This window comes from Thalassophryne amazonica, chromosome 1, assembly GCF_902500255.1.
Source record: "Thalassophryne amazonica chromosome 1, fThaAma1.1, whole genome shotgun sequence".
NCBI lineage: Eukaryota > Metazoa > Chordata > Actinopteri > Batrachoidiformes > Batrachoididae > Thalassophryne > Thalassophryne amazonica.
In genome coordinates this window covers 67,194,885-67,218,776 of record NC_047103.1, presented here as the reverse complement: position 1 = coordinate 67,218,776, position 23,892 = coordinate 67,194,885, and the positions used below count along the sequence as shown (strand labels likewise).

At 39.9% G+C, this 23,892-nt stretch overlaps 1 protein-coding gene across 1 annotated transcript in view; it reads left to right on the top strand.

Moving 5' to 3' along the window:
- Positions 1–23,892, top strand: part of nsmaf (neutral sphingomyelinase (N-SMase) activation associated factor) — a 75,426-nt gene that overhangs the window by 28,892 nt on the left and 22,642 nt on the right. Inside the window, exons 7-20 of the mRNA XM_034166927.1 lie at positions 7,058–7,129; positions 7,309–7,356; positions 7,517–7,569; positions 8,744–8,873; positions 9,044–9,115; positions 9,924–10,032; positions 10,193–10,369; positions 15,048–15,127; positions 15,429–15,519; positions 18,463–18,526; positions 19,492–19,543; positions 20,841–20,961; positions 21,110–21,241; positions 21,319–21,361. Coding sequence (XP_034022818.1) covers positions 7,058–7,129; positions 7,309–7,356; positions 7,517–7,569; positions 8,744–8,873; positions 9,044–9,115; positions 9,924–10,032; positions 10,193–10,369; positions 15,048–15,127; positions 15,429–15,519; positions 18,463–18,526; positions 19,492–19,543; positions 20,841–20,961; positions 21,110–21,241; positions 21,319–21,361 — 1,244 coding nt within the window. The remainder of the gene's footprint in view (positions 1–7,057; positions 7,130–7,308; positions 7,357–7,516; positions 7,570–8,743; positions 8,874–9,043; positions 9,116–9,923; positions 10,033–10,192; positions 10,370–15,047; positions 15,128–15,428; positions 15,520–18,462; positions 18,527–19,491; positions 19,544–20,840; positions 20,962–21,109; positions 21,242–21,318; positions 21,362–23,892) is intronic.

Sequence of the window (23,892 nt, the reverse complement as noted above, 5' to 3'; positions counted from 1 at the left end):
CCGCATCTCCTTGTACTCCTGTCTACTTTCTTCATCTCTCCGACTATCCCAAAACTTTTTCGCCAACCTCTTTCTCCTTATGCTTTCCTGGACCTCTTCATTCCACCACCAAGTCTCCTTGTCTTCCTTCCACTGTCCAGATGTCATACCCAGTACTGCCCTAGCTGTCTCCCTCACCACATCTGCAGTACTTTTCCAGTTGTCCAAAATTGCTTCTCCTCCAACTAGTGCTTCTCTCACCTGCTCGCTAAATTTCACACAACAGTCTTCCTCCTTCAGCTTCCACCATCTGATCCTTTGTTGAGCTTTCACTCTCTTCTTCTTCTTTACCTCTAAAGTCATCCTACAAACAACCATCCTATGCTGTCTAGTGACACTCTCTCCTGCTACCACCTTACAGTCTGTGACTTCATTTAGCTTGCATCTCCTATAAAGAATGTAGTCCACCTGTGTGCACCTTCCTCCACTCTTATATGTTACCCTGTGCTCCTCCCTTTTCTTAAAGTAGGTATTCACCACAGCCATTTCCATCCTTTTTGCAAAATCAACTACCATCTGTCCTTCCCCATTCCTATCCTTGATACCATATCTACCCATTACTTCCTCATCACCTCTGTTCCCTTCACCAACATGCCCATTGAAGTCTGCTCCTATCACCACTCTTTCATGCTTGGGCACACTCTCCACCACCTCATCTAATACACTCCAGAAATCTTCTTTCTCCTTCATCTCACAACCTACCTGTGGGGCATATGCACTGATGATATTCATCATCACCCCTTCAATTTCCAACTTCACACTCATCACCCTGTCAGACACTCGCTTAACCTCCAACACACTTTTAACATACTCTTCTTTTAAAATGACCCCAACACCATTTCTCTTCCTGTCCTCACCATGGTACAACAACTTGTACCCACCGCCGATGCTCCTGCTCTTACTTCCCTTCCACTTGGTCTCTTGCACACACAATATGTCTACCTTTCTCCTCTCCATCATATCAGCCAGCTCTCTCCCTTTACCAGTCATACTACCAACATCAAAGTCCCCACTCTCATTTCCACCCTTCTAGTTTTCTTCTTCTCCCGCTGTTCGTGGCAACGTTTTCCTCCTCTTCTTCATCATCTTCACCCAGCAGTAGCCCAATTTCCACCGGCACCCTGTTGGGCAATAGCACCGGTGGCGGACATTGTTAACCCGGGCCGTGACCGATCCGGTATGGGAATTCGATTCTGAGTCTGCGTAGTTGGGTTGGCTTGTTTTACGCCGGATGCCCTTCCTGACTCAACCCTCCTCATTTATCCGGGCTTGGGACCGGCACTCAGAATGTACTGGCTGCACACCCCATGTGGCTGAGTTAGTCTGCTTTATAGTAGATATAGACCGATAAATAGAAAAGCCAATATAATCAGCTGATATGAGCTACTTGCATATAAATCGGTATTGGCATTTAGACCGGCAGATAAACTACAAGTAAAAAGAAATGGGGAGATAGAAGATCAACTATGGGATTCATATTTCAATGCAGTGTGCATCATTGACGTAATCATTTTTATAAAGCATCAAAAGCTCCCAAATGTAACTTTTTTTAATTCTAAAAAGCACTAATCAGCATTCTCTCCAGTATGGAAGGTTGCTGGTTCAAGGCCGCCCCTGTCTGTACTCCGTGTAATCTGGAGTTGCATCAAGAAGGACATCCACCCTAAGGGCCCCTTCACACATAGTGCGAATTTGGTCGAATTACGGCAAAACAGAGCAAAGCAGTTCGAATTAGCGCACCATGAAACATTGCGCCGACGGGAAGGCGTGCACGATCCCGGTGCGACGGTTCATGCACACAACCACGTCTTTCGAGCAGGAACAGCTCGCACTCTGTGACGAACTGCACCACATCACGCTGCTGATGTGGAGGAAAATAAAATAAAAACCATCTGTATAATTAGTGAATTTCACTGCGTTGATATAACTAATATATTAAAGGGGATGAAATACAGAACCCTGCAGTTAAATAACCCTGGTTGAATTAAAAAAAAAAATGCCACTCATGGGATTTGAATCCACACGCTCCGATTACTATAGACGGAAACTTTACCACAGCACCACAATCACTGTCTCATAATAGGAGCGTGAAATGGTTCAAATCAACAAGTAGATGTATGTATTTTCTCAAAACAACAAAAAAAAGCGTTGTGATAACTGGCCAAAAAGGCGTTTGGTACTTCGTACTTCTGCTGATATGTGACTGAAAGTGGCATATTTGTCATACTGTTGGCCTGTCTTATGGTCCTGCGGCATGCTGCTCACTGTCCTGTCAGACAGACATGACGTTCAGATTGCCTGCTGCATGTCCACATGAACTGGCGGTCTGGTCCAGCTGGAACAGCCTGTCGATGTGCGCGCTCTCTAGCCTGTCTCAGAAGTGATACATGTTTTTATGTATTTCGATGTAAGGACAGCAAGCATACACACGTGCGTGTCTGTCAAAACACAGTGCGTGTTCTGCAGTTCTGATGTCCAGGACCAGAGTTGTCAACAGCTGCCACGTCCCCGTCCATTCAGTGCACACATGTTGTTGGGGGAGCCGACACTCTGGTACGTCACGTGCACGCCACAAATCCACAGCCGTTTTGCACTTAGACAAATTTCACATCTGACAGGGATTGTCTGCAGACTGTTTTAGTGATGATAGTGTGAATGGCCACATACAACCCCTGGCAAAAATTATGGAATCACCGGCCTCGGAGGATGTTCATTCAGTTGTTTAATTTTGTAGAAAAAAAGCAGATCACAGACATGACACAAAACTAAAGTCATTTCAAATGGCAACTTTCTGGCTTTAAGAAACACTATAAGAAATCAAGAAAAAAATGTTATGGCAGTCAGTAACTGTTACTTTTTTAGACCAAGCAGAGGAAAAAAAATATGGAATCACTCAATTCTGAGGAAAAAATTATGGAATCACCCTGTAAATTTTCATCCTCAAAACTAACACCTGCATCAAATCAGATCTGCTCGTTGACATTGACCCTGTGCCATGACATTGACCCTACGTGTCTTCTTGCAAGGAATGTTTTCGCAGTTTTTGCTTTATGGCAAGATGCATTATCATCTTGAAAAATGATTTCATCATCCCCAAACATCCTTTCAATTGTCCAAAATATCAACGTAAACTTGTGCATTTATTGATGATGTAATGACAGCCATCTCCCCAGTGCCTTTACCTGACATGCAACCCCATATCAATGACTGTGGAAATTTACATGTTCTCTTCAGGCAGTCATCTTTATAAATCTCATTGGAACGGCACCAAACAAAAGTTCCAGCATCATCACCTTGCCCAATGCAGATTCGAGATTCATCACTGAATATGACTTTCATCGGGTCATCCACAGTCCACGATTGCTTTTCCTTAGCCCATTGTAACCTTGTTTTTTTTCTGTTTAGGTGTTAATGATGGCTTTCGTTTAGCTTTTCTGTATGTAAATCCCATTTCCATTAGGCGGTTTCCTACAGTTCGGTCACAGACGTTGACTCCAGTTTCCTCCCATTCGTTCCTCATTTGTTTTGTTGTGCATTTTTCGATTTTTGAGACACATTGCTTTAAGTTTTCTGTCTTGACGCTTTGATGTCTTCCTTGGTCTACCAGTATGTTTGCCTTTAACAACCTTCTCATGTTGTTTGTATTTGGTTCAGAGTTTAGACACAGCTGACTGTGAACAACCAACATCTTTTGCAGCATTGCATGATGATTTACTCTCTTTTAAGAGTTTGATAATCCTCTCCTTTGTTTCAATTGACATATCTCGTGTTGGAGCCATGATTCATGTCAGTCCACTTGGTGCAACAGCTCTTCAAGGTGTGTTCACTCCTTTTTAGATGCAGACTAACGAACAGATCTGATATGATGCAGGTGTTAGTTTTGGGGATGAAAATTTACAGGGTGATTCCATAATTTTTTCCTCAGAATTGAGTGATTCCATATTTTTTTCCTCTGCTTGGTCTAAAAAAGTAACCATTACTGACTGCCACAATCTTTTTTCTTGATTTCTTATAGTGTTTCTTAAAGCCAGAAAGTTGCCATTTGAAATGACTTTAGTTTTGTGTCATGTCGGTGATCTTTTTTTCTACAAAATTAAACAACTGAATGAACATCCTCCGAGGCCGGTGATTCCATAATTTTTGCCAGGGGTTGTATTTTCTAAGTGGCAAACGAGCGGTGTTAGATGTCCGTGTGTGTTAGCTGGAATTTGGCCGACAGTGAGAGGGTTCGATGGGCTCACACAGCGCACACTCTCTTTCAGCCTCCGGTGTGCACAAATAATTGTAGCAACAGGTGTACAAGGCGTTTTAGGCAGCTACGAATTTACACGTTTTGCATATGATTCCTGCTTCATGCGCAGTTTGTGTGCACTATGACCAAATTTGCACTGTGTGAAGGGGCCCTAAAACCTGCCAAATCAACATGCAGATCCACCTCAAGTGAAATAAGGGAGAAGTTGAAGGGACTTATTTACATAACATCACTCACTCACTCATCCATCTTCAACCGCTCACTCCAATTAGCCATCACTGTGTACATGCTTTTATGTTATGAGGTTATGAGGGGTCTTGTACAGCAAAAGTGTAGATGTGTGAGTGAGTGGTTGGGTCTTTTCTAGTCAGCTCATGTAAGCAATAATTCAGAAACAATGTGCTATCATCTTGTAACTCACAAAATAAAAGTGTACATCATGAGGATGTTTTTGATTACGTGGAGATGAATTGTGATGCACCAGATGTTTTGTCTATAGATGAACTCAGTGGCCTATGTAATATCTTTGCCTACCGTTTGCCTACCGACAGCTCAACACCGAGCGCATCATGTGTTCATTAGTGTACTCTTCCCGCTGCAGTCTAGTGGAATCCAGTGGAACCCACTTTCACGTGAATGTCAGCTAACAAGTTAAGTTAGCAACCATGGAGAGACGCATAATGCTCACGATGTGGGCAAATATAGCCGGTCTCCCATTGCCAATTTCTGGTACCGCAGTGTTTACTATAGTAACTAAAAAGAAAAAAAAAACAATCTGATACCCAGTCGTGGCATGTCATCATGTGCAACTGGTGATCAGAGAACATCATGATTAATCAAAATTTTTTAACATGTTTGGGCAACTCATGTATTTTGATGATACCAGGTTACAATGTAAACTAAAAATACATTGCAGATTTTGTTCTTTGTAAATTGAGCACAGCTGTCAGTGTGTGTGCATTTCAAAGGCTGACCATTTCACGATCACTTTAAGTCTCCTCTGGAAATATAATATCTATCCATAATCCCATGAAAGACATGTCGCAGTCTTCAGGAGAACACAGTTTTTCAGATGATAACAGATGCATTTTAGCTTTGGGACATGTATAACAACAGATATTAGCGCATATGCCTGCATTGCTATGGTCAATGCAGCCTGTAATTGGCTGTGATCTGGTGCTAATTGTGTGGCACACAACTTTTGACCACTGTTGTGGACAGTCGGACTTGATTGAAGCCAAAAATTGGCATTGGGAGACGGGCTTAAGGGAGGAAAATATACAACAGAACAGCAAAGTCAAACCAGAATTAAAGACTGGATATATGTGTCTGGGGATGATACCGAAACATTTCTTAAGTACTGCAAAATTAGTGATTCCAAACTGAAACATTGCTCATTTTACAGAATATTGTTCCATAGTTCATGTCAAAAGGAGGACATCAGATGCTGCGTTAAATGGTGATTACATCACCAAGTGTTTGGAAACATTCCGGGTGTTTTGTGCCTTCTGCTGAACAAGGAGCAAGGGTCAGTGTTTTGATTCATAATCAGTACTTAAATGGTAAATGGACTGCATTTATATAGCACTTTTCCATCTGCTCAAAGCGCTTTACAATGATGCCTCACATTCTCACAGACACATTCACACACCAATGTCAGGGTGCTGCCATGCAAGGCGCTCACTACACACCGGGAGCAACTCGGGATTAAGGACCTTGCCCTAGGGCCCTTAGTGATCTTCCAATCATGCTGGGGTTTGAACCGAAGAACCTCTGGTCTGAAGCCCAGCACTTAATCACTAGAGAATCACCTCCTCCTACTTAAGTAATAATTTTAAGAATTTATTCATTTTCTAGATTCTCTAACTGCAATCAAAGGTCACCAGGGTAGAGCTTATCCCAGCAGTCATAGGGTGAGATGCAGGGTACACCAAGGACACGACACCAGCCTATTGCAGGGACACATAATAATAATAATAGTAATATAAGCTTTATTGTCATTGCACATATACATACATACATACAATCAGATACAATCAGATTTGTCCTCTGCATTTAACCCATCTCGGATTACAGTTAGACACACAATTCAGCCACTAGGAATAGTGGCCAGCCACAGTCCGGCACCTGGGGACCAACTCCAGATGTAGAGACGCGGCCTTGGTCAGGGGCAGAGAAAGGAGCAGATTGCGGGAGGAAACCCACGCAGTAGCGGGAGAACATACAAACGCCACACAAAAAGGGCGGGAAGTGATACCACAACCTTCTTGCTGTGAGACAGCAGTGCTTACCACTAAGACTAAGCCACTGTGCCATAATAATATTAACCTAAATGTTGCATTGTGTGTGGTTTCCTTGTTCATTATCTTTTGAACCTCTGCATTTCTTACTGATTTTGATTGTAGCATTAAAAGAGTGGATAATAATGAAGTATTGATTAGATGGTGATTCATTTTTATACATCAACTCAATCATAAAAATCAGCTTTGTTTTGCTATGTAAAATAATGAAGACTAGTCTGTTGCCTGCTGGTTGGAATGTGCAGCCATATGAAATTTATGTAAGTGGCACACTCAGCTCAGGGCCTGTATGTGCATTAGCCTGTGACATGCTTTAGTTTCAGTTTGTTAATGTCTAAAATAGTCAGTGAGTGATATGAGAACTGTGAAAGTGTAATAATTATAATGTAAAAACTATATTAGTAATAAAAGCTTCATGGTCTATTTATTCAAATGGAACTCCTGTTTCCTTTCATCACATTGGCAGGGACAAAACAGATTCACCTTTCAGCTGGAAATTTGGAGCAAAACGGAAGATGTTGTTCAAACTATTCTTCAGGTACGTACAAAAAAACAAAAATCCACAACAGAGTTTCAGAAGCTGTCAGAATGTGTTTCCTTTGGACCATATATGAAACTTTGAGATAATCAGTACACTTGATGAAATAAATGGAGTCCTCTTTGCATTTAATGTTGTGATTGGTTACCTGTTCCTTATGACTCTGGTAAATTTTACAGCTACACAGGGCATCCTGTCTGGTGAAGCTTGGAGACCAGACGGCAATGGTGAGTCACTCAGTACTAAAAGTTTAAAAGATTACAATCACATTGCAATGATGATTAAAAAGCATGAATGATTAGTGCATTTCATCTATGGAAGTGTTCTTATCCTTGCTCTAAACTTCCATGGTTATCATACATACATTTAGTTTTTGTCTATTTCTAGATTGCAGCCAATTTGCAGTCAAGACTGGCAAGGTCATCATTTGACAAAAACTGGTACGTCCACATCCATCAGAAGGGCCTGATGTGCAGTACTTGTTTTGTTTCAGATTTGATATCTCTTCTATGAAGCTTTTTTTAATTCAGCTATTTAATGTGTTACTTGCAGCGATCAAAGTTATTGTTATTTCCCCCAATTACCAGGTGCCATGTTTTTAGTGTGCTTTTTATACTGCACACTATTGCAGATGAGGCTTACAATTGGCATTATGGTTAACAGTTTGGTTAACCATTACAGTAGGTTGCTTGTTTGTATCATCTCTATTTGGAAGTTTTTTTTTGGTTTGTTTTTTTAAAGATCCAGACAGCTTTCTAATTGTGCAATATGCTTTCCTCAGTGTGGTTTATTTGTTTGTTTTAAGGAAGGCTTATGGAGAGACAGAAAATTAAGAATTCTGGGTGCTTTAGCCAATTTTTTTTTTCTTTCCTGACCCTTCCAGAGGGCCCCCAGAAGGGTCAGTTTCTTGAAGACCAAAGTTGGATGTGCTTTAAAAAAAGCAGTTGAAATTAAAATATGACAATGCTGTTTGTTGCTTGTCTTCATTTTGTTTGATATCACCCTGTAATGGAAGGAATTCTGGAACATTATACAATTTTTGACAGGCAGTTGGGGGTGCTGCCTACCGGGCCATTGCAAAACGTGACCTTTTAGTGAATTGACATTTATATTTGAGTCATGTCAGGACTGTGTTCTCCACATCCCAGTCCAGTTTACCTGTGTGAAGCGCTTTGAGGCAACTCTGTTGTGATTTGGCGCTATATAAATGAAAAAATGAATGAAAATGTAATGAGTTTATCCATGATATGCATCCATTAGCATTCAGGATTGCTACAGGAAAAAAAAAATCTTCAAATATGATTTGGATATTTAAGACATGTGACCCCCAAAACACCAAATTTGACATTTTGACAAGCTTGTGCTGCACCTTCATTAACCCACATTAATTTTAAGTGGTATACTATTGGATTTGCTAATGTTTTCATATCAGTCTTGGGATGTAGCGAGTACAGTCTATAAATGCCTCACATATATATGTCGCTTGAGCAAAATATAGTGATTCCCAGTACCTGGCCACCAAAATTTTACAGGTTGTTAATATACTGTACTGTGTCTGTCTGTATATATACTTGGACTTCAAAGTTGGATACCACAGTACAGTTTGATTTAAAGCTTTCAGAATGTTGTGGAGAAGCCTCACATGGAGTGTGAAGCAGAGATGGTCATGCCTCTGGTGTGTAATCCTGGACATGTCTGCATTACAGATGCATATCTCTACTTCCAGCCATTAAATGGCTATCCAGTAAGTGATCGGGGTGCTTGGTGGAATGGGGATACTTGTTATAGCATTCAACACTTCTAAGCAGCAGTAGTCACCACCTTTTTTTACAAAGTAATTATTACTTTAATAATTTAGACATTGAGCTGTAGTAATTTATGTATTTTTTTTTTTTAAATACTTAACCTCTTCAGGAACAGGTGATTGAAATCAAACTCAACAGAGTCAGGTGGATTTACAAAAGGCGACATGGACTCAAACCTCTGGTGAGTACAAATGTCCACATATCAGGTAATTAAACATATAAATTAAACAAATAATTTGGTTAAAGAGACTCAAATAATGTATCTCCTGAAAGCTCACTTCTCATTCAGTTAATTTACAACACTAAGTGCATCTGTAGTTTTGTATATATAGTACAGCAAAATAAGTTCATTTAATATATTTATCCAGTTCCAAATTTTAACATAGTAACTCACCGCAAAGCCCCATCCACAAATGAGGTCTAGACCTTTAGACCTTACCCACCTGTGAGCAAGAACATCGGTGGCAAAGGTGAGGAAATTTAGATTTTTTTTTTTTTTTTTTTTAGGACGAAACCTCAAGCAGACATGACTTAATGGAGTGACTATTTGCTAATGCTAATCTAATAAGACAAGTCCCAGCACACTATTGATAGAAAATGTTACAGAAATCTTGCAACTACACAACCACATGTAAGTTACTGTTCACAATGGCGGGTTAATTAAATGGAGTGCAACAAGGTGTAGGTTAGAGACTATGTTGGTGGATGTTGTATGGATCCCAGGTCAGTCGTTGAAGTAAGAGATTTTCCATAGCCCACACCAAACCAGGTGGACCTCTGACATCTCCCTCAGGTGCCCCTCTATCCAGCAAAGCAAGTTCCCTATATCTAAAAGTTCCATGATAGGCTGCACACATACTGATGATTGAAGGTTCCAGCTGCTCATGCATGAGATATCCAGGAGTTCACCTCACATCTACTTGAGATCCTAATTCTGTTTAAGTTCAAGAAAAAAGTAGGCTATGTACATGTGTTTTCTTCTCATCCAGGGTCTTGAAGTGTTCTGCACTGAGAATGACTTCTGCTCTGACATCTACCTGAAGTTTTACAACACAGCAGAAAGAGATGAGATCTATTATTACATTGCAACATTTCTGGGTGAGAACATTGAAAGTCTACAATCAGTCTGTTTCAGCAGTTTATGCTGAGGCTGGGCTTGTGCTTTTCCTACCCTGACAGTAACATCTGATTGATTATATTGGGCAAACTGCGTAACGCCAGAACTGTTAAATATGCTTCTTTTTTTGGTCCTCCACAGAGAACCACATGACAGAGCACACTGCAGAGAGTTACATGCTGCAGTGGCAGCGTGGCCATCTCAGTAACTACCAGTATCTTCTCCATCTCAACAACCTGGCAGATCGCAGCTGTAATGACCTCTCCCAGTATCCTGTCTTCCCGTGGGTCATTGCAGACTACACCAGTGCACAGCTGGGTGAGTTAAGAATAAAACAGTGCACAGATTCAAGTGTAACTTATTGCACAGCGCAAGGTGAAATGATAATACCAGGTCAGGGTCCATATATTTTTTTTAAACTGCTAAAAATGAAGTATACGGCTTGAGAGAACTTGTATGTATACACTGCTCATGAGCTTATGGTAATTTTCAATTTATTTCAATTTATTATCATTTATTTAGTGCCAAATCACAACAAAGTTGCTTCAAGGCGCTTCACACAATTAAGGTCTAACCTTACCAACCCCCAGAGCAAACACACAGGTGACAGTGGTAAGGATAATCTCCCTCCGATGATTTGAGGAAGAAACCTCAAGCAGACCAGACTCAAAGGGGTGACCACTTGCTTGGGCCATGCTACCGACGCAATTTACAAAATTCACAAAACAAAAATGCAGGAAATTTTGCCGGTGCGCAGGACAGGAGGGTACAGAAACCGAAAACAGACACCACACCCATTTCTGAGAGAGAGAGAGAGCCGCTCTGTTTCCGAATAAAATGAATTAAAAGAGTAAAAAGCATAGTAACATACTATACCAGTATGCTAGCCATATGAAATGGAAAATAAATGCGTCTTAAGTCTGGACTGGTAATAACTAAAAGAAAAAGGTGGTGGATACAAATGGCGGAAATGACATTTCTCTGTCGGGTATCTGCGCTTGGACTCAGTGACAGAATGGGAAGCTTGAATATCTGGGAGGGACTCTGAGTAGAGCCACTGCTTCTTCACATCAAAAGGAGCCAGCTGAGCTGGTTCGGGCGTCCGGTGAGGATGCCCCTCCGGTTGCAGCCTTCACCCACTTTGCCTCAATTCGGATGACGGACTGCTTCAAGTTTAGTGCACATAAACAATGTCAAATGTATATGTGTTGTCTTTAATTCTGATGTGTGCCATTATTACGGTAAACTAGTAATAATTGTGGATTAATTGCTGTATTTTGTCTGAGGTAATTGGAGTGAAAACGTAATTTCATTGTTGTTGCACTCGTGTAATGACAGTGACAATAAATCTCATCTCTCATCTCAGTGCAAGCTTGACACGTACAGACAAGCAAACACATTCACACTCGCACCTACAATAAATTTAGTCTCACCAGTTCATCTAATCTGCATGTTTCTGGAAGTGGGAGGAGAGAACCCACACAAACATGGGAAGAACACACAAACTCTACGCAGAAAAGACCAGGTCGGAAGCAAAATTGGGAGCTTCTCTGTGTTTGGCAGCAGTGCTAACTACTAAGGCAATGTGCTGCCTACAAATGATACATGTGAAAAGAATAAAGCTGGCATGGATTTTACACCTCCAAATCAGAAAAAGCTTGGACAGAATGGAAAACAACAAAAAACAACCCCCAGTGATCCTTACATTTACTTTGACGTCTGTTGCATTACAAACAGTATGGACTTGAGATATTTTAGGCTTGGTGTGGCTTTGTGTTAATACACATGCATTCCTGCATTTAAGGCCTGTAACACGTCTCTCCCCCCCCCCCCCCCCCCCCCCCAAAAAAAGAAGCTGGAATGAGGACAATTAATTTTAATTATGAGGATTAAAGCATCACTTTTGAAGCTAGTTTTCCTGTGACAAGTCAAGGGTTGGATGCATGAACATTTCCAAGTCACAAAATATGTATTGAACTTCAGCTGTGTCATTTATTTATATTCTATACCCACTTAGTCCAATTGAGGGCCACTGGGGAGTTAGAGCCTATCCCAGCACTCATTGGGTGAGTGGCGAGATACACTTTGGACATGGTCACACATAGACAAACACATTTAGCCTTACCTAGGATGAATTTGAAGTTTCTAATTTGCTGAACCTGCATGTCTTTGGATGTTGGAGGAGAGGGAACCCACGCCCACATAGGGAGAACGTGCAGACTCTACACAGAAGCAATTCCAGGACCTTCTTGGTGTAAGGTAACAGTGATAACCACAAAGCTATCATGCTGCCCTCATGTACATCAATCATTAAGAAATACAAATGGTATGATACTGTGTGGTAAATCTGGGTCAAGTAGGCAGTTCTCAAAAATTGAGTGACCATGCTGGAAGGAGATTCATAAGGGAAAATACCCATGACAGCTCTGAAAGAATTACAGACTTCTGTGGATGTGAGTGGAGAACCTGGAAATGGTGCAACATTTGCCTGTAGCATCCCCATTCACAGTTTCATGTTGGGGTGGAGTAGAGAAGGATTGTAAAACAGGAAAATGGATCAAATCAAGGCTCAGGTTTCCTGTGTGCCTTTTGGAAAACTCCACCTCTGTACCACTTTATGAAGCTGTATAACTGGTGACGCAACACACAAAAGTTGCACCATGCACAGTTTCTCTAACCACAACCACAGAAGCCAACAGCTTCTTCAGAGTTGTCTGGGTGTTTTGGTGACTTCCCTCACTACTCAAGTCATTTATTTCTAAGCACATTTCAAAGCAACAGCAGCTGACCAACATGCTGTACAGCTGAAAGAATAAAAAAAAAAACTGAATAACATAAAAAATAGACAAGGATGAGTAAAACAACAACTTCAATTCAGACAAACTAATCTGGTTTAAAAGCCAGAGGAAAAAAGGTTTTTAAATGTATCCAGATGCTTTTGGAAGCCATTAACCACTCTTGGCAGAATTGGTAGAGTTCATTTAAATTGGTTGGTTTCCTGGCACGGACACTTTTAAGTGTAGTCCACAAATTTTCAGTAGAGCTGAGATTGGGGCTTTGGGAAAGCCATTCCAGAAGCTGCTTAGCCTGCTTAGTCCAACCCACAATCAGTTTTGATGTATATTTGTGAACACTGTCCTGTTGGGCCACCCGATTGTGTTCAAGCTTCCTCTGTCTAGCTGTTGGTTTGCGGTGACGTTGAAGAATCTGGAGGTACTTCTTGTTCTTCATTATTCCTTCCGCTTTGTGCAATGCACTAGAACCACTGGCAGCAAAACAGCCCCAGAGCATAATGCTACCACCAAAACTGAACCCAAGCGAAGCACATAGCATGAAAAAGTACAGGGCCAAGAATAGACCCATGAGGGACTCACAAGAAAACGTGTTTTTGAGGATGCGGTATCATCCAGGCTAACTATAAAGGCTCTGTCAGTTAAATAAGTGTTAAACCATTGCAGTGCAGTTTCTTTAGTTCCAACAACATACTCAAAATGAGAGATAGGAATACAGTGACCGATGGTGTCAAAAGCAGCACTGAGGTCTGAAAGCACTAAAATGGCAGAATCCCGAGTCTGTAAAAGTCATTTAAAACTTGTGATGTGCTTTAAAACCAGATTGTAATACTGTGTCGCTTTAAGAAGGGCTGTAATTGAAGAAAGGCAACTTGGAAATAAAAGACAATGTAAAATTGGTCTGAAGTTAGATTAAAAAAAATGTTTGGCTTAGGTTTTGCTTTTTAAGAACAGGCTTCACCACAGTTTGTTTTAAATCAACAGAAACACACCCAGACTGAAGGCTGCTGTTAATAATGGACAGTACACTCATCCTCACGGTGTCATAAACATCCTTCAGAAGGCAGGAAGGGATGATGTCAGGGGGCCTTTTGTAGATTTCATATGGCTAAACTACTACAGTCAATAAAGAAAATGACACAGAGTCAAAGTGATGAAAACAAGGCGTGTAAACGAACTGGTCAAAGGCAGGGGAGATGATGTGTGACCTCATTCTAACAGTCTTATCAGCAAAGAATTTAAGTTCTCACGCACTGCTTGGGACTCACCAAGAGGAGCAACAATAGGAGGATTAACAACAGAATTAATCATACTAAATAAAATATGGGGTTTGTGGCAATAATTACACACAATTTCAGAGAAATACTTTTTTGCTTGTCTCCTTTCAGCATGGTCACTCAATTTTTTAGAACTGCCCACAAGATGCAGATTTACTGTACAGTGTCACACTGTTTGTATTTCTTAATAAATTGATGTAAATGAAGTCTGACATATTCAGTGACTTGGAAATGGTCTGTCCCCTGACTTGTCTCAAGACAACTGGCTGTAAAAGTGATGATTTGATCTTTAGATTTATAATAAATTGCCTGTGTCCCAACTTTTTTGGAATGTGTTGTGGGTTTTAAATGCAGGAGTGAATGTAAATTAACAACTGAAATTAAGTTGACCACACAAAATGTGAAGTTTAGTTTATACTGTCTGCAATGAAATAGAAATCAAAGTAAATGTAAGGCTCACTTTACACACACCCCCCCCCCCCCCCCCCCCCCCCCCCCCAACATCATCCCAACATTTTGGGAGTGTTTGCACTTAATTTCCTTTTTTTTTCTGCACTGATCCATGGATTTTGTAATTGTCTTTGTTAAGGCATCCATTATGCCAGTATCATATAGTCCTCCATTCTTTTTAACACTGGTTTTCTCTTTTCATGGTGGACAGATTAATATCATGCTGTCCTTCCAACCATTTATACCGTTGTTAATCGCACATCATAATAGCTGATGGAAATATTAAATATTCACACAGATAAATCAAAGCTCAAATACAGAAATTATGCAAACTCACAGAGAAACAGGAATTAGTTTAAAAGTGAGCAAAGAGGCACATGCAGGTTGTTGTGTGTTTTTGAATCTCTCTGCCACTGCACTAGTGCTTTATTAGAGGTGTGATTGTCACTACAGTTACACTGTCATCTGTCATTTCAGATTTGACAAACGCTGCAACCTTCAGAGACCTGAGCAAACCTGTGGGAGCCTTAAACAAAGAGCGACTGGACGGTTTGTTGGTGAGAATCCACTGCTCATTTTGTCCCTACTCAGAATAAGTGTAACAAACAGCAAGTACTACAAGATCATTGAATTTATCAGTGCAGAGGAAATAGTACCAAAGATATTCTCACAGTCACAGATTCTTCTTGTGTATTATGAGATCAAAAAAGACAAAAGGAAACTGATAAATGCTGATGGTATCTTTTGAGGGGTTTTTTTTTTAGGTTACTTTAGCCTCTTGTTGATTTTTATATTTCTGCATTGATATTTTTTGTAAGCAGGTCTTCTTGAATCACAGGTGTGTTTTCTCATGCACAGGCCCGTTACAGAGGCATGCCTGAACCTCGCTTCATGTATGGCAGTCACTACTCATCTCCAGGCTACGTACTGTTTTACCTGGTTAGAGTTGGTAAGTTATTTTCACATAACATATACGTGTAGCCTGAACATGTAATGATGCATTGTACTTACAGATACTACCGCTGCAACAAAGAGGTGAACTCAGTACTCAGTTAGTTGATTGCTATAACATAAATTGCCAACTACTTTATTTTTCTTTGAAAGTCATTTATAAGGGGGCAATCACAGCCATGGGCTAGCTTCTCAAACGAGAGTCAGGCTTTTGTGTTTTAGATCATTTGAATAATATTCATTCCAAAAGTTAATTTCACAGAAAGTCATTCCAGTAGTAACCTTGAATCCACTGAAGAGACGGAGTACCAAAGGCACCTTATTGCATCTTGTCAGGGGTTAGTGTGCAATTGTTACAACCATACTGTGAAACATGAAGCACCTGTCCCTAAAAAAAAAAAATGTGGCCATTTCTTAAATGGACTGCATTTATATAGCGCTTTTCCATCTGCATCAGATGCTCAGTGCTTTACAATGATGCCTCACATTCACCCATTCACACAAACACATTCACACACCAATGTCAGGGTGCTACCATGCAAAGCGCTCCCTACACACCGGGAGCAACTTGGGGATTAAGGACCTTGCCCAAGGCTCTTTAGTGATTTTCCAGTCAGGCTGGGGATTGAATTGAGGATCCTCTGGTCTCAAGCCCAACACTTAACCACTGGACCATCACCTCCCCATCATTTATTGCCCTGCAAAGATATAAGCATTGCTAAACAGCCTCTCTACAGGGACTGTAGCTGCATAAGCTTGTTTCAGGCAAAGGGCCCAGAGACATTAACATCACCACTGAGATGACTGAAGTTTGATATCTTCTTTTTCTCAGATTATGCAAGGATAAATATACTATTTACAGAAGAAGAAGGACCTTTATTATCATTTTACATACATACAACAAAATTTGTCCTGTGAATTTAACTCATCTTAATTACATTCACACACAATTCAACCATGAGCAGCAGCGGGCAGCCACAGTTCGGGGGCCGGGGACCAGCTAGAGATGTAGAGACGCTGCCTTGGTCATGGGTAGAGAAAGGAACAGACCCTAAATAAACATGCTTTTGATTGTCAGGAGGCAACTGGAGTTCCCGTAGGAAACTCCTCCAAACACAGTGAGAACATGTAAATTCCACACAGAAAAGGCCAGGTGGAAACCGATCCTGTGACCTTCTTACCTGTGAGGCAGGAGTGCTAACCACTAAGCCACCAGCTACAGCTATACACAGTTTCCTTTCCACTTAGTGCATTAACAAGTGGCCATTTACAATTTTATAATTTTTAATCTTCATGCTGGTAGGCACTGTAAAAAAAAAAAAAATGCAAAGTTGAAAACTGAAACCTTTGTGTTCAGTGTCAACGGATTGATCAATTCCAAATATAATATGAAATACAGCTCAAAATTTGTCAAATTTGAAATCAGATATTAAGGCCCTGTCACACCTTGACGATTTAGCCTGCTTATGCTGACCATATTAAAAACACTGGCATATGTCTAATAAATTAATGCAGCCGTCACACCTTGACGATGAGCCAGCATATGCCGACAGCCCCGTTTCACGATAACTGGCACTTTAAAAGGTTAAAGAGTCACAGCATTTCATTCATTCACAGCAGCCCGGGGGACCGGGTTGATCAGACGGGGGTACCGATCAAAGCACCGGCAACGATCTGATCGGTGATCAGACAAAAACACGGGCATCCTTTGAGAAATGTACTTGGATCAGAAAAAACACAGAGGGACTTGCTTTAAAATGCTACATTTCCAGCCATGACAAGGAATTAAAGCATTTTCAGACGTCGTTTTCCAAAATCAGGAGGCTTTATGTGGATACGTGTTCGTCAGACTGTGATGATGAATCCCACTGAAGAGAACAGGTAAGATTTATTCCGTGTGTAAATTTAACCATCTGTATGCATGAAGACTGCAGCTTTCAGCCAATCAACAGACAGCATTAATGGACATATTTAGGTGTATGAGTAAATTACAAGAAACGCGTGTCAACAATCGCATAACTTACCTACAACTAATGTCCCGCATGTGCAGGACGTATGAGTCATGTGCTGACATGCATTGAAAATTTTCAGCATGCCCAAATTTTTCGAGGTGCTCAGTGTATTACAACATATATCAGCATGCTTCAACGTGCTCTTAACTTAAAAAACTTACCCATAACATATTAGATGTACGCCAGCGTATGCCAGCATTTTATAATCAGTATACATTGGCTAAATCGTCAAGATGTGACAGGGCCTTTAAGCATAATTGTTCACGCACAAATAGGGTTTTGGGAATGGGTGGTGTTATACAGACAAAAACAACTTCAATTAGATGTGGGTTTTTAGTTAGTCAGTAGAGAGAAATGAGAAAATTGTGGTAGTTCTTTTTGGTTCACTGGAGAATGAGCACATTAGATTTTCTGGATAGTCTCAAAGTTATATATACATGACAATAAACCTCCTTGTAATGTACTGCAGAAATTGAAGTATATGATAAGAAGTACATGGCATTGTGCCCTATACTCGAAGATGTTTTGTAAATGATTTACTGAAAAAAAGAAAAAATCGTAGTGTTTGGCGGGTTGAATTTTTATTTATTTTTTTTATTCTTCTTCATTTTGCAAAGTCTTCTGAGAGGAAGGGTAGGTAGAGCTGAGTGGCATCTCCATACGGACAAGCCATGCAAGTGGATGATTGCATCTAGTTTGCTGACAGAAATTCAGAAAAAGGGATCCAAGCACTGACCCTTGAGAGACCCCAGTGTTCTTGAACTCATGCTGTCTCCACAGTGCTGAAGAGTGTCTGCATTAATCAAACTGATTTGGCTGCAAACATATTGAGTCAAAAATACATGATTCTGATTGTACCTGCATTGTATTTCTATTGAAAATATGGTATGGTTTGTTGATATTTTTTTCTATCATCTTCTCACTTGTAGCTCCAGAGCACATGTTGTGTCTTCACAATGGTCGCTACGACCATGCTGATCGAATGTTTAATAGGTTAGTTGTATTCTGTCCTCTGGCTCTATCACATATACAGTAAGCCTTATAGTCCTTCTTAATGCAAGGAAGAATCATGTAAATGTGGTTAATAAGTAATTTGAAGTAAGAAAGAAAATAATTCAAAAATGTATTATACAAGCATATAGGTCATCATGTGAGACAAAAATGCCCCAAAGACATTGAGGTGGAGAGTCCTAAAAAAAAAATTAATCTGGTTTCTGAACATCCCGTTTCTGTACCTGTGACTTTACATTTAAAGGGTCTGTTAGCCACGCCCTCTCTTAATTTGGACAGGTGTCATTACTTCATTGGCCATGTGGGTAAATCAGTTTTAGACAACAATCTTGCTTCACGCTGTTTTGCGTCAGGGGAAGACATGGCTCTAAAATGTGATTGCAGAAATAGTTTCTACATTCACAGATGAAGACTTGCAGGACTTTGAGGATATTAATCTTGAATCCTCAAATATATTTGAAAAAAAATGATTTTGAACAGTCCCTTTAGAAGTATGTATTGTAGGATTCCATAATGTACAATTAGAGGTGTTTCAAATTATATTATATTAAAAGCAATTAAACTAGGCGTTAAAAAAAACACTTTTTAATTTTTTTTCTTTAATTGTTAGACTTTAGCTCGTTCCCTTTGAGCTGATGTCTTTCCAGTAGCGCAGAAGATGGTTTTGTGCTGACATCAATGATTAACATTTACAAACGTAATGCTGCATGCTGGGTTTCACAATAATTCTTCATGAGAATACAGGAACATTTACTGTAGATTTATAGCCTTGATAAGACTGTGACTGGCAAATCTGTCTACATAAATATAAAACATGGATAAAGTTTCTGGATGAATGAATCAGTAAAGAATAACTGTTTAATGTTTAATTTTGTGCTTTACACTTTAAAAATTTTAAAAGAGGACTCTGTACATGGGAATGACTGACATGAACTGATTTCTTACAGCATAGGTGAAACGTGGAAAAACTGCTTAGAAGGTGCCACAGACTTCAAAGAGGTAAAAGTTAGTAAATAAATAAATGTCATTTTGTCACTTAACACCAAATCAAAGCTGTTTATATTCAGTGGTGGAGTATAAAATAGAATGATGAAGTCAGAAAGTCCTAATTGACTTGTTTGCACTCTGCCTGTGAGCTCTGAGCAATGTGCTTAGTAACGCCGGCTGGTGTGTAAACAATCCATCGCGGACAATGTAAATTGATGCAAGTTTTTTTTTTGTTTTTTTTTCCATTTTCACCACTGTTTTGTTTTTTAATGCCTCAGCAATGCGAGGCAGTGGGTTGTACCAACAAAGCGAGAAAGAATATTAAAATCCGCCATGAAACAACAAGAGGATTATGCGTCACATCGATCATGCGTTACTTTGGGGGAAATAATCAGCAGCTGGCGCAGACCAGCAATTCACAATGCATACATGACATAAATGATATAAAATACAAAATACCTGGTGTGTCTGTGAGATGGGAATAAATATCAGGATATTCATTGAACATCTGACCATTGTGTGGGATCATTTTTCCATCGTCTAACTTCGTGTTGGTACGGACGAAATGCTAGTACTGTTGCTGCTAATTTGGTTTTATATCGCTCCCGGTCAATATTATCCAAACCCTCTGAATAACTGAAGGCCACACTAAGGTCCCAACAACAGGAATATAACGAAATTCAAACAAATAATTACTTAAATCTGGAATTCAAGAGAAAATACCACTCAAACATACACAGTGTATCTCTATGATAACACGTGCTGACAGCCGCGGAGTTTCAGCTTATGTATGAGCTTAAAATTGGTGCTAGTCAGATGGTGATTCATCTTTATGCTTTTCATGGTGACATAAGGTAGAAATGAATGTTTGCTTGTATAAAAAGTATTTCAAAGTGGTGCAAACTGACACTGTGCTCATATCTGGGATTATGGGAATGAACCTTGCATTTGTCAGTTGGCATCACTGTTATAAAATGTGGCAAACAGACAACACCTGGAAGCTTTGGTGATGTTCTGAGAACCTCTGTGTTGAGATCACGTTGAGAATTCAGCAAGACTGAAGTGATTATTGTTACAGTACGCATTTACTTCTGTAGGGGATTTTTGTTTCACACTTTGTGAATAATAGATTAATAAGATTATGTGGCCTGGGTTGGTTTCATCAAGGCGTAGGGTTATGTCCACAGTGCCTCCCTTGTAAAGAAGTATTTGCCTTTGGATGTTTTCCACGTCATTACTCTCTCTCGCTCTCTCTCTCTCTCTGTGTGTGTCTCTATCTCTCTCCGTCTGATTCTCTGCTGTCATGTAGTTGATTCCAGAGTTTTATGGGAATGATTCCAGTTTCCTTGAAAACAAACTGGGTATTGACTTGGGCAGAAGGCAGAATGGAAGCTCAGTCGGTGATGTCATTCTGCCACCTTGGGCCTCAGGTACGTGTGACTGTCAGCACCCTAACTCAACTGTTTTAAGTTGTCTCCTTTGAACTGCATCATGTTAAACCCATTGCCGTGGTAGCTGCTATTTGTGTGAAAGTAAATTCTTCTTGCGCTGTAATTGCTGCTGTTTTTTACATTACAGACACTAGTGATTTTCTTCAGAAGAACAGGTTGGCACTGGAGAGTCAGTATGTGTCTGAGCACCTTCATGAGTGGATTGACTTGGTTTTTGGCTTTAAGCAGAGAGGAAGTGAAGCTGTAGCTGCCCATAATGGTAACACAACTGACTCAGCTTTTCAACATCAAAGTCTGCAAAACCTGAAGGCTAAAACTGGTCTTATTGTCTTTCAGTGTTTCACCCCCTGACCTATGAAGGTGGCATTGACTGTGACAGGTATTATTTCCTCAAGAATTATTATTACAGATTTTTAATCTTGCCCCTCAAGTTAAAAAAAACAACTTTATTATTCATTACTCCAGTGGTTCCAAGTTCTTTCACTTTATTTATATAGTTCCAAATCATATCACATCACCCCAAAACTCTGTATGTGAATAAGGTTGAGATCTTACCTACCCCATGAGCAAACACAATGGTGACAGTGGTAAGACCCCCCCCCCGTACAATTTTTTATTATTTTACAGGTAGAAACCTCATGCAGAACAGAGTCAGTGTGGTGGCCATCTGCTATGTCTATTCTATCAAGACAGAAGACACAAAAGAAGATTGTCAGAATGTGCAGTAACTTATAACAGCAAACTGTTACTGAGAAGCAAATATAGCATATTGTTCACAGTGGTGGGAAAACAGTAGAGAAAACACACAAAAAAAATGTAGATCAGAGTCTTAGACAACAGAGCACACAGAATTTGTGTGTAAGTCAATACAGGAATTTGTTCACTGAAGTTGAAAATATCCGAAGTTCACATCAAAGCAAATGGACCGCCAATTGGTCCCCAAGGCATCTCACTATCAACCAAATGACTTACTCAGTTCTAAGGAATGTAAGTGTGATGGCGGTGATATAGTTTAGCTGAGGTTAGTTTAGCTGAAAATAGACTAGAATTGACAAAGGAAGGTTGAAGGATTAAAAGTGGAGGCAACAGAAATGGTACAACTTTTCAGTTTTCTGTTGAAAACATGAAAAATGCAAGTTACAGTTTGCATAATCTCAATGAAACACAACATTCTCTCAACAATCACATAACTGACAGATCAGTTTGATACTATTTTATTTTGGTCAGTTTGTTTGGCCAGCCACATGTGTTTATTTTTTATTTAATTGTCAAAAACCTATTTATCTTATGCGGCCTTTTTATTATTATTATTATTATTATTATTATTTACTGCATTTTGTTACAATTCATGTCCTCACTCCTCCCACCCTCCACCCACCACCGTACCTTGCACTGTCTACGCAGTGATTCTGCACTCAGTTTGAAAACCATTGTAATAATGATTTAATAGGGGAGTGCAGGCTCGTTTGAACCTTACGTGATATCGCGGGATTTGACCAATTATGGGGATAGCCGCTCCTGTTGCGTAATATATACACGGCATAACAACATGGAAAAATGGTGTAGTGTTTTGTTTTCAGCTACAGTCACTGAAGTAGTTGTGAAAAGTGCAGTTTTTTTCAGTTCCCAGTCGAGAAGGGAAGATGAGGCAAATGTGAGAAGTCATGTTTGTAAGTGTTAGCCTACACAGCTAACCAGAGTACCTGCAGTCTCTCGCCTGCACAACCGCCTTGACACGTTTGAGCTCCGGGTCATAAACAAACTTTCCACCGCATCATCACTTTTTCTTTGCATTTTCACTTTTAGAATTTGAAAAAATGGCATGTTTCTGTCCCCGGAAGTAGAGAAATTACGTCATATGCGTCATATTTTACCCCTTTAGCTCCCGCCCTCAAACGAGACTGCGTTGCCCAAATTTTTTAACTGTAGCTTTTTATGTGTAGAGATGGGCAGATTTTCTGTTCTCTAGAACTATAAATGAAGTATCTATGTGGGTCTGAGTCTATTAACCCTTTGGGATCCAGACTGTCCAGCACATCCAGATCATTTTACCATGCCTTCAGTATTTCTCCTTTAAAGGTACTTGCATAAAATGTAACGCTCATGTGTGCATATCAATGTTCAGAATAATCTCAGCTTTCTGAACATGAGACATATTTGTGTAGATCACCAGCTAAAAGATATAATTTGACTCTAAAGCTAAAAATATGAAATTTGTTTTTAGAAAATCTTCAAATATTTACTGAAAATAATTTTTTATTAATATGTACAAACTGTTTTCATGTTGGAAATATGTTTACCAACATTTTTGGATCACAAATATATGAATATATGAAAAAGAACTTAGATCATTGATTAATGAATGTCTAAAATTAAAATATGTGCTGTGCTGCACAGCAGCACCACCCGCTGGTAGCTGCATGGCAGAAAGCTGGTACATTGCAAAGAACATACTTGTAAAATAATATCACTCATTAGTGTCTGCTGGGTGTCTTCTGTTTTCAAATAAATCCTTATCATATGAATAAATATCCCTCACTCACAGAAACTCCAAAATCCACATCACTGAAATCCATTGAGAATCAAAGTCTGACACATGATGCGGCCACTGTTAAGGGCAGAGAAGCAGTGACACCGCAGGACCATGTGTTCTGCTCCGGCTTCTAGGATTGGGTGTTAGTCACGAATGGTCTCAAAGGAAGATGGGGAGTACAAACAACAAAGTGTATTTACAGGAAATAGTCGAACAAAGTCTCTGTGACATTCCATCACTGATTTATTAATAGAAATATGACAGAAAGTTGATTTGGATGTGTATGTGTGTCCATGGACCCTATAGGGTTAAACTGATCATAATAAAAAGAAATGCATTAATAATAATAATAAATAGGTTGTTTGATGAGGGACATA